Here is a 13586-nt window from a genome sequence, read left to right as displayed (position 1 = left end):
CAGCAAGCCACCCATTGTGCTCAGCACTGAGCCAAGGCGGAGGGTTCTGTGTCCTTCATTGTCGTGCTTCCTTCCCCTTTAGAATGAATGTAAGCAGAGCTCCATCAGAAGAGAGCATCTGAGGTGGTCTGTGCAGAATGCCGCTGTGCAAGAGTGGAGAGGCACCCAGCGGGAGTCTCTAGGCGACATCCTTTGCGTCTCTAAAGTGAAGCTGCAACACTTGCCCTTTCAGGTAGGACCCTCGATGATCCACACCACACAGAGTATATTTAAGTTTCATCATTTTTTGCTACTCGTAAATTCCAGTGATTGACACAGCTGATTGGTATAGGAGCTGTGATCCTGCAAACTGCTTCCCTTGACAAACATCAGGAATTTTATTATAACTGAAGAGCAAAGAAGCTGGGGTTCTTTTGGCCTAGCAGGTTCAGGTATCACCAATCTGTTGTTTGTTTTCTTCCCAGAGGAGCTCAGGTCTTTCAGAAGCTCCAAAAAGGATTAAGGTCAGCTCCAGACTTAGGAGTTACATTCGCATCATACATTTAGAGCAAGTTTTATACCACTTTAACAGCCATGGCTTCCCCCAAAGAATCGTGGTAGCTGTCATTTACCCATCACAGAGGTACAATTCCCAACTTCCTTAACAAACTACAGTTCCCAAGACAGCTGCTGCCAGTCACCATAGACAATAGCGTCTGACTCTGTGTAAAGCAACTTCCTGTGTTCCTTTGTCGTAAGGGAAGGGCTGTGGCTCCACAGCAGAGCATCAACTTTCATAAAGACAGTCCCAGTTTCAATCCCCTGCTTCTCCAGGTACGGCTGGGAAAAACTCCCTGGAGAGCCACTGCCAGCCAGTGCTGACAATATAGAGCTAAACGGATCAACGGTCTGACTCAGTATAAGGCAGCTTCCAGTGTTCCTAATTCTGTATCTTTTTGGTACCTTCTGCACTTCATCAAGTAGTTAGGCAGGTTGAATCTTCAATTTCAGCTCCATATCAACCTTGGTCTTCTTGGTCTCTTAACAGGAGCAGCATGACCGAGTACTGATCCTCTATCCTTCCACCCTGGTCATAGTATCTGAAGAACGCAACGGCCTCTACTTTAAGGTAGGAGCTTCCCCCCACGCCCTACACACTCCTGTACCCCCTTTATTTAATCTTGCCTATATAACATCTGTGTTATGCAATTAGGGCTGCAACCTGAGTTTAAAGACCTTTTAATCAATCCGTACTGTGAATTTTAGTCCATCGGTCTGTTGCTTTTAAATTTGCATATGGTTCGAAACAGTATTTCTGAAGCTGGGGAGGGCGGGATATAAATAAAAATTATTATTATTAATATTATTATTATTATTATGATTATTATAAAAAAGCACACCTAGACATTCAGTTGTTGCATCCATAACCTAGGTTTAAGGTGCCATTAGCTCCTAGCTTTCATATCTCTAAAACTGCTCTGAGTAAAACATAGTTGAATACCACTCTCTATATCTGACGTATAGTAGAGTTGGAGGGGGCCCTGAGGAATATGCAGTGCAGCTGTCCTATAGCGCTATCCAGGCAGAGCCATTGCCAACGGCCCCATAAGACAGATCAGCGACTTGAGTCTGTGGCAGAGGTGAAATGTGAACTGAGGGCTGCTGTGCTCCACCTCTTCTGCTTCTTCTGCCCTGGCCTGTGCTTCCTGTCTGGTGAGCTGGCTTCATCAGCCTCTGCTTGACAAGTCAGCCAGCGTTTGTGTCCTTGGCTGTAAGTGCTCTTGGCAAAGGATACACTTTGCCGCCACCTCCTTTTAAAAAAAAGGTGTGGGGGGAGAGACTGAGGGTAAAGTTGACCAACGTGGAATATATTTTCGTCCACTTGCTTGGAAAGCCGGCTATGGCTTCTGAATATTTGTGGTTAAGCTGTCTCGGAACCAGAAGGGCGGTGGCTCCATTTGCGTTCCTTTGAAGCTGGAGAAGTGACCTCACTCAAGGCTCAAAGGCCAAGCCCATCTGTGGCCTCCTTCTCATGGAGGCAGTGTTGGCCTGGCTGTATCATTTCATACTCGCAGTTGGAGGCTTGCATGGCTGAATGCTGCTCCACATCTATGTCGAACAAGTGTGGTATAGTGGTTAGGGTGTCAGGCTACAACCTGAGAGGCCGGGGTTCAAATCCTTACTCACCCATAAAGAACCAGCTACAGGGCTGAGGAAGGTCTGGGTTAAGTCCTCTCAGGGGCCCTCTCCTCTGTCAGTGGGCCCTGGTGGATGGACCAGGCTGTGGCAGCAATGCTCGAAGCAGGAATTTCCCACAATTCCTCAGAGCAATGCTAGGCAAGGGGCATTCTGGGAAATTAAGAGTGGCTAGATCTCACTGCCTGGTGCTTCTCAGAGCGCCAGGCCATTTGTGGTGGTGGGGAGAACACACTAAAAGGGGGGGGCACCAGTGGAACCATCAGCAGTGGGGCCCTGGCAGTGAATTGGCTCTGAGTAACCCAGGGCTTATTTAGAGAGGCTGTACTAGGACCAGAAAGCTTACCGGGTGACTGGGTTGTTCCACCTCTGTTTTGATTTTTACAGTTTTACCCATGAGCATATTCCTTTATATTCTGTAACTTAATTTTTTTTTAAAAAAATAGAAGTTTCTATTCTAAATTGCTTTGATTTTAATGGAAAAGCGACTACAGTTCAGAAACTAAATAAATCCGGAACATGTACCTTTAAAAAAGTAAATTCCTGCCAGGGGTCCTTTTCCCTTTGTTTCAGCAAAGGACCTTTATATGGATTGAATGCAGCTAAGCCCTGCTCTGGGTAGAACCATTGAAATTAATGGGCCTAAATTAGGACTCATCCAGACTTCAGCTTGTCCCGCCTCTTTCCCCCAGGAAAACCTGTTCTTTACTGCTGAATTGGAGCAATCAGGTTTTCCTCAGTGCTGCAGAGCGGGTTTTCCTGGGAAAACAGAAATCTGCTTCGATCTGTGCATATAAGGCACGGGAGAAGCCACTTGGTGCAGGACAAGCAGGAGGATGGATGAGCCCTTAGTCATGTCCATTAACGGCAGTGGGTCTACTCTGAGCTAAACTAGCACTAGATGCCACCCTATGTGCCCACTCCTCACGCTTGATCCAAGGCTTGTACATTTTATACTTCGGCATGCAAAACTGAGCTCAGAATGTACACTTGAGATTCAATGAAGTCTTCACATTGCGTCTGGTTATAGGAGGCAGAACCAATCTTGAGATTCCTTTTAAAATAGCAAATCCTTACAGCGGTTGGGATTCTCTGATCACATTGCTGGGCAGTTGTTACAGCGGGGGAAATGCCTGTGGTTTCCTGGGGTGCAATGTGCTATGGTCCAACTGTCATGGACAGCCGGCTGAATTGGGTGGCTTCCCATTCCCTAGAGCCACCTTTGACCGCCTTCAAGGCAAAGTCGAAGACTGTAGCAACAAAGACATGATTTAAGTTTTAAGAACATGAGAAGAGCCTGGCTGCTGGATCAGGCCAGAGGCCCATTATTGCCTGTTAATCTGGGTACTGCTAGGCTTACATATTCATCACAACCCAGCAGTTGTGGTATGTTTCATGCACACCGTAGAGCAGCCATGATGCGTCAGGCTGGATGGCACAATGCCATGTCTGTGTCTGCTCTGAAGAAGCTGCTCAGACCTTTGTGCACATACTTGCTGCTTTAGATGGAGACCTTGGCATCACGATAAGAGGAACAGGAAAAGCAGCCGTGACACCAAAACAGAAGTGAAAGCATAACATGTTTCTCCAAACCAAGTGTGCCAAAGTTCTCCCCATCCCGTTCTCACAGTGGCCAACTAGAGCAGGATAGCAACAGAACACAAATCTCCCCATTTGTGATTCCCAGTAATAGAAACCTTCTTTGAAGCTAGCAGTCTGCATTTCCCCTCTAAAGAGCGCAAGAATATAGGAAGCTGCCTTGGTTCATCTGCCTCAATTTGTATTGTCTAAACTGGCAGCAGCTGTCCAGGGTTTCAAACAGGGGTCTTTGTTTCCCTGCTGATCATGGAGGACCAAATCCCCACAGTAGTTGCCATGAGCCTTGCACTGCTGTCAGGTTTGGGTTTGGGTTGGCAGGCCCAAGGCGGAGGAAGAAACAGAGCAGGACTTGATTGGTCAGAACCAGGGCCTGAGGAGGGGGCTGTTCCTGCTGTGGCAAGACTTCAGACACTTTGAATGGGGGAGCAGGGATACTGAATCCTCCCCCTGCCCTCCCGCAGAGCATCTCCATGGATGCTGGGAAGGGATGTGGGCAGCCATGGGAGGAGGCAGCCGTGTCTAATCAGGCGCCCAAACAGGAAGGGTGCAGCAGTATTGTCACCTAGGACCAGGCGCTACCTCTACAGATGGGAGCAGGCTCACCCACCCCACAGGAGCACATGTCTGAAATTGCATCCTTCTTGCAAAGAAAGCATGTTGCACCTCCTCTATGAAATGTTGGCAGGTTGGTGGGTGGAAACTGTTGGGACACCTTTGTTGCTTCTGTCTGGTTCTGAACATCTTGCCTGATTCCTGAATTGTGTCTGCTGAACTCTGTGTCTGCCCTGTACCATTGCTTGCTTGATTATCTTTCTTACTTGCACGTAAGAGCCTCTGTGTGCGTAGATTGGGCATGAGGCAGGACAGTGTGAAGGGAAAGGACTGGAGCTTCTGTTCTGCATGCCAAAGGTTCCAGGTCCAGTCCTTGGCATTAGGAAAAACCCACAGCATGCTAAAATTTCACCGTGGGAATTCTTATCTGTGGCTGAGCAGCTTTGCTTCACCTTTAAACTATATGGATTTGGATGTGGGGGAGACCTGGGTGCTTCCAGAGCTCATGATGCGACACCCCCAAAAAACCAGGAAGCTCACTGTAATGACAGTAGTCATCCAGTGGTAGCTGGTGCCTATGGGGCGGAAGGCAGAGAGACAAACAGTAGGTGGAGCCAGAGCCAATGACAGGCCGAGCCACCCCAATTGATTGTAAGTAAGCTAGCTGGTAGGTGGGGATTGGCAGAAGGCAGAAGGAAGACCTTATTTGTCCTAATTGGCCAACTTCCACAGGCAGTCACGCCAGCCCTCTGTACTGTAGGATCTGGCTTTGTAGTGGAGCTCGATGCAGAGGTGCAGATGTGCAAACTTTCAGCCCTGTGTCGCCCAGTGCATCATCCACCTGCGATGCCACTGCAGGAACTTGGCTTTCCAGGGGCATGCCTGGGCTTGGCATCGCCCTTCTGCACATGAATTCCTCATTCCTGCCCAACAATGCTGGAATCCGGACCGGCTTTGTGCATTGCCAATTGAACAGAAGAAAACAAAAAAACTAAATTAGGTCACTTCGGGTTTGGTGCAAGCGATGGTGTGTGCGGCAATGAATGCAGTCCACCCAGTGTGACTAGACACCAGGTACTTAACGCTTCCCATAAGCAGAAGCCAAGTGCAAGCAGTGCCCTCACAAGAATCTAAGGAGAGCCTTAGCACTTTGCAGATGTGTCCATGTCTTTGCAGGCCTCTGCTTCCAGATCTGACACTGCACTCGGCCTTGCCCTCTTGAGCAGCCACGTCAGGCATCCTATGAATGAGGTTTGCCAGGCTTGCGCCACATCTGCCCTGGGAGCTAGGGCTGTCATTGAGGTTGGAGGGAGGCTCTTGCCTTTGCATGCCATGGCAGAGAACGCCTCTTGCTCAGCAAAACCTGTGCCAGCCAAAGCCTCTTGCGGGGCAGTGAGGAATCGCCGGGGCTTCCTGGATGTTCCTGTCAGAGCAAGCTCCACGGACTGGCTTAACTGAAGTGACACACCTCAGAAGGGAATGGTTTGTTTTCGCAGGGGAGGCAAGGATTCCTTTGAGGTCAGGGGTGGCACCAGAGAGCTGGGTGCAGTTTTGGGAGGGCAGGAGGTGCCCTGTGGACAGATGGGTACCCTCTGCCTCTCCCCAAGACACTAGGCACTTCCATATGACAGCTTATTGTGGACTCAGTGCTGTTCATGCTTGCAGGTTTTTTCTCAACAATCTACACAATGTAATTTCAGGAAGGGCTGTAATACAGTGGTAGAGCACCTGTGCATGCAAAATGTCTCAGGTTCAATCCCCAGCACCTCCAGGTAGGGTTAGGAAAGACCCCAGCCTCTATTCCTGTATCCCTGCTCAGTTCTAGAATGGCAGTTTTAGTAACTGGGCCACCTCCAGAAATCCATCTCACGTATCTTTCTCTGAATTTGCCTTTCACCTCTGTCTTCCCCCGGCTTCCGCCTCTTGCGTAGACACACACGTTTGTTTTGTTCGGTCTTCATGCAGAACTTTGGTCTTTCCAAGATCCTCGTCTTAACTGAGGTCACTTGGAAAGTCAAACTTGAGTCCCCTGCAGCCGTTATCCTGAGCAAACTGTATCGGAGAGTAAACAATGTTTGGGGAGCATCTAAAGCTGGGATGATGACTCAGGAGTCTTGGAGAACAAAGTGCAGAGAGTCTATCTGTTGCAACTGTTTTTTAGGTAAACACACTAGCGAGACGTTCAACTAATTGTTGCAGTGTGGGGTGCTTCTATTAAGTGTGCCAGTCAGACATGACCTTTTCTTGGATACTAAGAAAGTAAATCAGAAAACCTCCCCACCCCACTGTCTAGTCCATGCACCAACAGTTGGATTCTGTAACCTGCATAAATTATGCAAACTAGTGACCTTGATTTGCCTAATTCTGTTTGCGTTTGTCAAAGGAAACAGCTAAACATTAAAGCCCCCTCCTTCCCTAATCCCTCTGAGGCTGCATTACACATTGTCTAAGTGTCCACATATTTTCAAGTAAGAAGAGCCAGGCTGTTGGATCAGCCCAGTGGCCCATCCAGTATCCTGTTCTCATGGTGGCCAACCAGATGCCTGTGGAAAACCCACAAACAAGAGCTGAGCAAATACCCCATCCCCTTCCCCCTTGCCCACAAACATTCTTTGGCTACTGAGCATGCTCAGTTCTCTTTCAGCTGTTTTGGAGATTCTCTTCGTTTAAAAATACAAATAGATCTGCAAACATTGGAGCTCCCTTGAACGTCCTGATAGGCTCCTCTTGTATGCGCGTGTTTCCTCTTTGACAACATAGAATCAAGACAGAGACCCAGCTTTTAAAGGCTATGCTTTGGAGTAGAAGCATTTAGATTTGTTTTTATTGCCAGTGTTTATTATTAGGTAGCATGGGCAGATAACTTCCTTAACTGCAAAAAGTCTGGGGTGTTGTTTTTTTAAGGTAGATTTGTTGTGCTAGGGAGACAGAGTGCTTCAACTCATAAAATGCCCAAACCAGTATGCACTAGAATTCCTCCCATAAAATAGTGACTGGAGGCACTATCATGGTGCTTCTGGATAGCCTGTTTATTAAACGTTCATCTTGATTTGTTTGCTCAAAGCTTACATGGGGGTTAAACTATATTTGATTTCTTTCGAGCATTTGTTCTGATCTGTTTATGGGGCAGTTGTATGAAAACAAAAATTCGTCCTGGGCCCCTTCAGACTGGTGGGTTGTTTTTTTTTGCAGGTATATTCAATAACATATCATTGATGCAATAATAGCGCATTAGTGGTAGATTTATACAGGACTGCCAATTCATCATTCCATTTTATTAGATTATCTGTGATGCTTCCCCAATGTTAGTGCATTACTGCTCTTGCACTATAGCACAACAAAAGTAGGACGAAAAACAAACCAGAACATTTGTGGTATAAAAAATTACAGGATGCCAGCAGGAAGCTATGGGGCATGCAGTGGGTCTACCCCAAAACTTTAGTAGGCACAAATAGTGCTAGAAGCAAGGATCACGTATAATCACCAGGATAACCAACATGTGCATTCATCATGATTTGTGCTCAATAAAAAGGACCTTGGCAAAGCCCCTTGATTCCTTTGCAGGGTGCTTACACACCTTACTGGTAAGAATATAAGATCAGCCTACTGGATCAGGCCAGGGGCCCATCTAATCCAGCATCCTGTTCTCACAGTGGCCAACCAGAAGCCTGTGGGAAGCCTGCAAGACAGACATGATGTCAACAATTTTCTGCCTACTTGTGATTCCTAATGACTGGCATTCAGTGGAGGGCAGAGCATAGTCATTATGGCTAGTAGCTAGGGATAGTTTTGTCCTCCCCCACATTTGTCCAATCCTCTTTTAAAGCCATCTAGGTTGGCAGTCAATAGTGCTTCCTGAGGGAGAGAGTTCCACAGTTCAGCTATACACGGCGTGGAGAAATCATTCACTCATCTCACAGTGTCCCATGTATTTCCCTGTCACTTTCCAGTCCACAGCCTGTTGTCCTAGTGCAGTTAAATCCAGTAAAACAAAAAACCATGCACACAGGGTGCTTTAATACACTTTAACTGCTTGATCCTAAAGTTCTGGTGTGTGTGCAGATCTCTCCTGCAATATACTGACAGTCTAGTGAATCTCCTCAATCGATTTTTAATTTGCCATAGGCGAGTAACATGTTTTCCAGCTTAGTTCAACAGCATTTGCTTATTTATTTTAAAATATTTTCAACAGGAGGAAACTCAGGCTTGGAAGGTGTGTGTTAATTTTTTTCTTTCAAATTTACTAATCCCCACCCCATCCCACCCCCTCTGCCAACAGGGAGAACTGCCTCTGAATGCAATCCAGGTGCAATTTGAAGAAAACGAGAAAACTTCTTTCCTAATAGAAGGTATGCCACAAATCACAAGCATAGAAGTGAGAAGGGGATTGTTTAATTCAGGCGGAGGAAGTGGCAGAAATTGTGGTGCCTTAGGTAATTAGACCAAGTCGTTGAAGGGACACTTCTCTACAAGGAAGGATTGGGGGGAAAGCAGCATTCGAAAGAGACTGGAGAAATCATAGGCTCCATTCAGACTGTGGTTAAGGAAGCTTTAACTATGGTTTGTTCTAATGAAGTAGCAATTCAGAGTCAGAAATCATCAAGGAGCCGCTGATCTCGCTCAGCAGTAAAGCACATACATACATAAAGCACACAGTAGTTTGCATGCAGAAGGCTCCAGGTTTAATCCCCAGCGCCATCTCCTGTTAAAAGGATCAAAGAGCTGGTGATGGGAAAGGTCCTGAAGGTTGAGAGGTACTGGAGAGCCACTTCCAGTCAGACAGGACTGGGTTAAGTGGGTAAATAAAGCAGAACTTCCCAGCTGTGCTTTTCGAAAGGAGCTTGCAAACCATGGTCCGGTGTGACATCCTGAGCGAATCACATTCAAGGCAATGTAATGTCATATTTCTTGCAGGCCGTTTAATCAACTCCATTCGAGTGATTTGCCCCAGCTATGACGATTACCAAGAATGGCTGTACTGCCTTAAGACAGCTCAGTTCCGTAATGCTGATTCTTCCCTTTCTGGATCGGAGAGCTTCTCAGGACCAAAGCCACATCACCTGGCTCAGGTAAGGTTCCACAGACTCCCCGCTTGCTTAAAACAAAACAACCTATGCAGAATACTTAGGAGCTGGCTGTTTCCCCATCCATTTATTGTGCACTAGCTACAGACCCGTCAAAGTGGGGGCGGAGATGATGTAGTTGTTCCAGTGGTTGTGTCGCTTTTGCATCTTACAAGTGTCATACCATTCCGTGGGAGTCTTTGGGAGCAAAAGTGGTCCCAGATCTGTGTGGGTTTTATTTCTTCATCATGCCAGTGTGTGACAGAATGGGCATCTGGGTGGCTGCTGCGAGAACAGGATGCTAGATGGGCCACACTGATCTGATTTAACAGGGTTCTTCTTACATTATTAATTGTGAGAACTGTATTTCATGTTTACTGTGTACCATTCCTGTTGCACTTTTCAGTTCGTTAATTGCACTTTCTCTTAACAACAGCCCTGAGAGGTAGATTGTGCCAGATAAATCCATAACTGGGTAGGATTTGAACCTGGGTCTTTGTTGCCAGCAGCCAGCACTCTGTCCTTCTGTATCACATTGGCCCAAAGAAAGCCAGCTGTAACTTTGCAATATTTAATAACCGAGAACCCTGTCCTCCTCTTCCTTGTTTGTTGCTTCAGTTCTCAGGAAGCGGGAGAGGCTCACTCACGTCTGATGGCCGAACAAACTCCTGGGCTTCAGGAGGGAAGGGGGCAACATCCACACACCACTCCCAGAACAGCGCGGGCTCCCTTTCCGAGAGGCAGTCATTTGGTGTGATGCCAGAATGCCGACTAGCTGATGACTCCCAGGCTCAACCAGTCCGGGTAGGTAAATTTTTTGGAAATTAGGTGCCCAGATAAGCTGCGACATGAAGTGGTTTTCATGCAACCTCCTTTATGAACAGGATCCTTGATGTTCAGGATCCTGTTTGAATCCTGACCACCAGGGCTTGTATATATTCTGTGACAGGGGCAGGATCTCTAACATAGTAATCCTAATTCTGCATCAAGAAACATTAAATTAAACAAACTTGCATGGCTTTCTCTTTTGTTCTGGTTTTTGCTTGGGAGAGTTTGCTGTATCCTTTTTGGAGTCTGCTAACAAGATTTTTGTTTAGGCAAGCCTCTCCAGAAATGCAGAATGTTGACTTGGATTTTAATCAGGCTTTTAGCTTGTTGCTGATTTTAATAACTTTTTTAATGTTGGTTGCTTTTAACTATTTTACTGATCATTTCATTGTTTCATTATTTTTGTAAACCACTTGGGTTTTTTTACAATTAAGCGGTGTATAAATCTTTCAAAATAAAAAAACAGGCAAGCATAAATTTAATGAATAAATGTTTAATAAAACTAAACTAAACTGACAAAGTGAGAGCTGGGACCGAAGAGGATGTTACAACAAGGAGATATAACTAGGAAACAGGACAAGAACGTAATCCATCATCATGTTAGAGGAAAATGCACATAACTGGAGATTGGTTCTCATATAACCAAATCACATGATTTCTCCTTTTCATTTCAGTGTCCAGGAAAGCCAGCCTCGACAAGCACAGGGATGCCAAAAGCTGAGCTGAAAAGGAAAGGAAGCTCTCGAAAGTCCAAAGGGAAGTGTGGGCCACTGGCCCAGCAGCCACAACCCCACAGCCAGGATGGGGAAAGGAACCATTTCCAGCTCATCCCAGAGCATCCCAGTGGAGAAGTCCTTTCTCCAGTGTACAATGAGCCATACTCCGCCGTGGTGCAGCAACACCACCATCCTGCTCTTCCCCCGTTGCATCTGGATGTGAACAATGTAAGTGACCAGGGGATGGGACCGATGTTCAGACTTCCTCCACGATGGCTGTGCTCTGCCTCCACAGTCAGAGGCAGCAATGGTTCTGAATGCCAGTTGCTGGAAACCACAACAGGGGAGAGTCCCCTTGTGCTTGGGTTCTGCTTGAGGCTTCCCCACAGGCATCTGGGTGGACAAGATGGGCCATTGGCCTGATCCAGCAGGCTCTTACGTTGGTAGCAAGGAATTGCAACTCAGAGGCAGGACATGTGCCGAGGTCCAGGCAGGGCTGGGAAAGATGTCTGCCTGAAAACCTGGGGAACTGCTGCTAGTATAAAGCAGAGGTTGGGAAGTTCATTTTTAAAAAGGAACTAAGTCTTGGAGGCTCAGAGGGGTGATAAGGGAGAGGGCTTTACAGTTGTGGCTGTCTGTGGAATGCTGTCCCCAGTGAGGTTCACCTGATGCCTTCTTTGACATCTTCTCAGCGCCAGGGAAAGACATAACTTTTTGCCCCAGGCCTTTGATAAACTATGATGATGATGTTTTGTTAGTGGTGCGCTTCCAACAGTGGCGTAGCGTGGGTTGTCAGCACCCGGGGCAAGGCAAGTAATTTGCGCCCCCTAACCCATGGATTTGCACCCCCTACCCCCCAGATGTTGCGCCCGGTGCGGCCGGCCCCCCCTGCACCCCCCACACTACGCCACTGGCTTCCAACACTTCCTTTGTCTGTTACGAGGGTTGCTTTGTTTTGTTGTTATGGCATGATACATTTATATTTATGTTTTAAATGCATTGTAAGTCACTTGGAGACTTTCAGGTGACAAGTGACTCATAAGTCTAATTCAACTCTCAGGCCTGAGGTTCTCCCCTTCTAATACCAGTAGTCATTTTATACAGCTTCTTCCCGTGTTCCAATGCTTACATTGTAATTCCCTGCATGCACTGCATTGCATATGATGTTGCAGGTACACCAACCCATGGGTAGGCAAACTAACGCCCGGGGGCCAGATGCAGCCCAATTGCCTTCTAAATCCAGCCTGCGGACGGTCCGGGAATCAGCGTGTTTTTACATGAGTAGAATGTGTCCTTTTATTTAAAATGCATCTCTGGGTTATTTGTGGGGCATAGGAATTTGTTCATAATTTTTTTCAAAATATAGTCCAGCCCCTCAAAAGGTCTAATGGACAGTGGACCGGCCCCCTGCTGAAAAAGTTTGCTGACCCCTGCACTAACCTTTCCCTGGAACCAATTTCTCCTCAAGCAGTGAGGCATCACATTCATTAATCTTCTTTTCTCTTCCTGTAGCTGCCACCGTGGAACTTGCGAAGAGGAACTTGCACAGCTCCCACTAAACCGGAGAACATGTCTCTGCCTTCCTCCCCTATGTACGCTGACCCTTATACACCAAATTCCCCTTCTTCGCACAGAGCAGGAGACCCCAACTTCCTTGAAGAGGTATTTTGCACTTTAAGTTGACAGTAGATCCCTTGAAAAGGTGCCCCAAAGTTTAACAAAGGAATCCCCAAATTGTGTGCTGTAAGGGAAAAGCCACCAATGTGACATAAATTGAAATAAGTACAAGCTCCTTTGAGCTTAAATAAGTATTTGTCTGTAGAAGAGCCATCCCCTCGCTTTTCTGCGTTAGTAACTTTTCTCGAAGTTCTGTTGGGAGATGAATTCCAACTGCATCTAGAGGGCTACAGGTTTCCCACCAGTTCCTTAAACAAAGCTTCATGAGAGGTAGAGTCAGACAGAATCTCCTTGGAATAACCAGCTAAATATAGCCGTGTTTCCTTTTCCTTTGAAGTTCATGAAACACCATGGAAAGAGCTCCTTGGAGCAGCAGAATGGCTACCCAGCCATACCTGTGTCTGTCCCTGTCTCCCATAATCCTCTGGTGCAGAAGAAGAACTCCCAACCTCTGCCTGACAACCATTGGCAAGAGCAAACGCCTCAAAAGAGATGCAACATGCCTGGGTCCATTTTTAATTTCTCAGTGATGCCTTCTCCAGACACCGATTGTTTGACCTCAGTGAGTACAGTCTAAAGGGGAGTACTCCTTAGTACAAGTGTGGGGAACCTGTGGCCTTCCAGATGTTGCTGAACCACAACTCCCATCATCCTTGTTTTTTGGCTATGATTGCTGAGGCTGATGTGAGTTGTAGTTCGGCAACATCTGGAGGGCCAGAGATTCCCCCACACCTGCTTTAGTGTGTTTAGGTTTTGCTAACTCCTGGGTTACAGGTTATTAAGATTTCTTTTCTCTCTGGACTCCATCTGCGTTATTTAAGTGACATTGTTAACACCAATTTTGTTTCTCCTCTCTTCTCCCTCCACCATTCAGAGCACCTTATCACGGGATGAATTTCTGACAACTTCCTTGCTGCATTCAGGTGAGTCCCAGGTTTCTTGGGCTGTCTCGCAATACAATCCCAGCTCCAAGTAC

At 46.8% G+C, this 13586-nt stretch overlaps 2 protein-coding genes across 4 annotated transcripts in view; one reads left to right on the top strand and one right to left on the bottom strand.

Annotated features, from left to right (window-relative positions):
* Positions 1-13586, top strand: part of PLEKHN1 (pleckstrin homology domain containing N1) — a 56771-nt gene that overhangs the window by 39112 nt on the left and 4073 nt on the right. The window contains exons 7-15 of one of the 2 annotated variants that reach the window (XM_082230098.1): positions 83-232; positions 1028-1108; positions 8606-8675; positions 9241-9395; positions 10008-10193; positions 10892-11161; positions 12446-12595; positions 12948-13172; positions 13485-13533. In XM_082230098.1, coding sequence (XP_082086224.1) covers positions 83-232; positions 1028-1108; positions 8606-8675; positions 9241-9395; positions 10008-10193; positions 10892-11161; positions 12446-12595; positions 12948-13172; positions 13485-13533 — 1336 coding nt within the window. The remainder of the gene's footprint in view (positions 1-82; positions 233-1027; positions 1109-8605; positions 8676-9240; positions 9396-10007; positions 10194-10891; positions 11162-12445; positions 12596-12947; positions 13173-13484; positions 13534-13586) is intronic. The other variant, XM_082230097.1, reaches the window with a different exon arrangement.
* The window catches only part of PERM1 (PPARGC1 and ESRR induced regulator, muscle 1), a 90091-nt gene continuing 87199 nt past the window's right edge, over positions 10695-13586 (bottom strand). For both annotated transcript variants that reach the window (XM_082230025.1, XM_082230024.1), the window contains exon 4: positions 10695-10939. In XM_082230025.1, the coding sequence (XP_082086151.1) occupies positions 10818-10939 (122 nt within the window). In that variant the 3' untranslated portion in view covers positions 10695-10817. The remainder of the gene's footprint in view (positions 10940-13586) is intronic.

Source organism: Podarcis vaucheri (assembly GCF_965113315.1).
Source record: "Podarcis vaucheri genome assembly, chromosome: 7".
Lineage (NCBI taxonomy): Eukaryota > Metazoa > Chordata > Lepidosauria > Squamata > Lacertidae > Podarcis > Podarcis vaucheri.
This window is presented reverse-complemented; position numbering and strand designations above follow the sequence as displayed.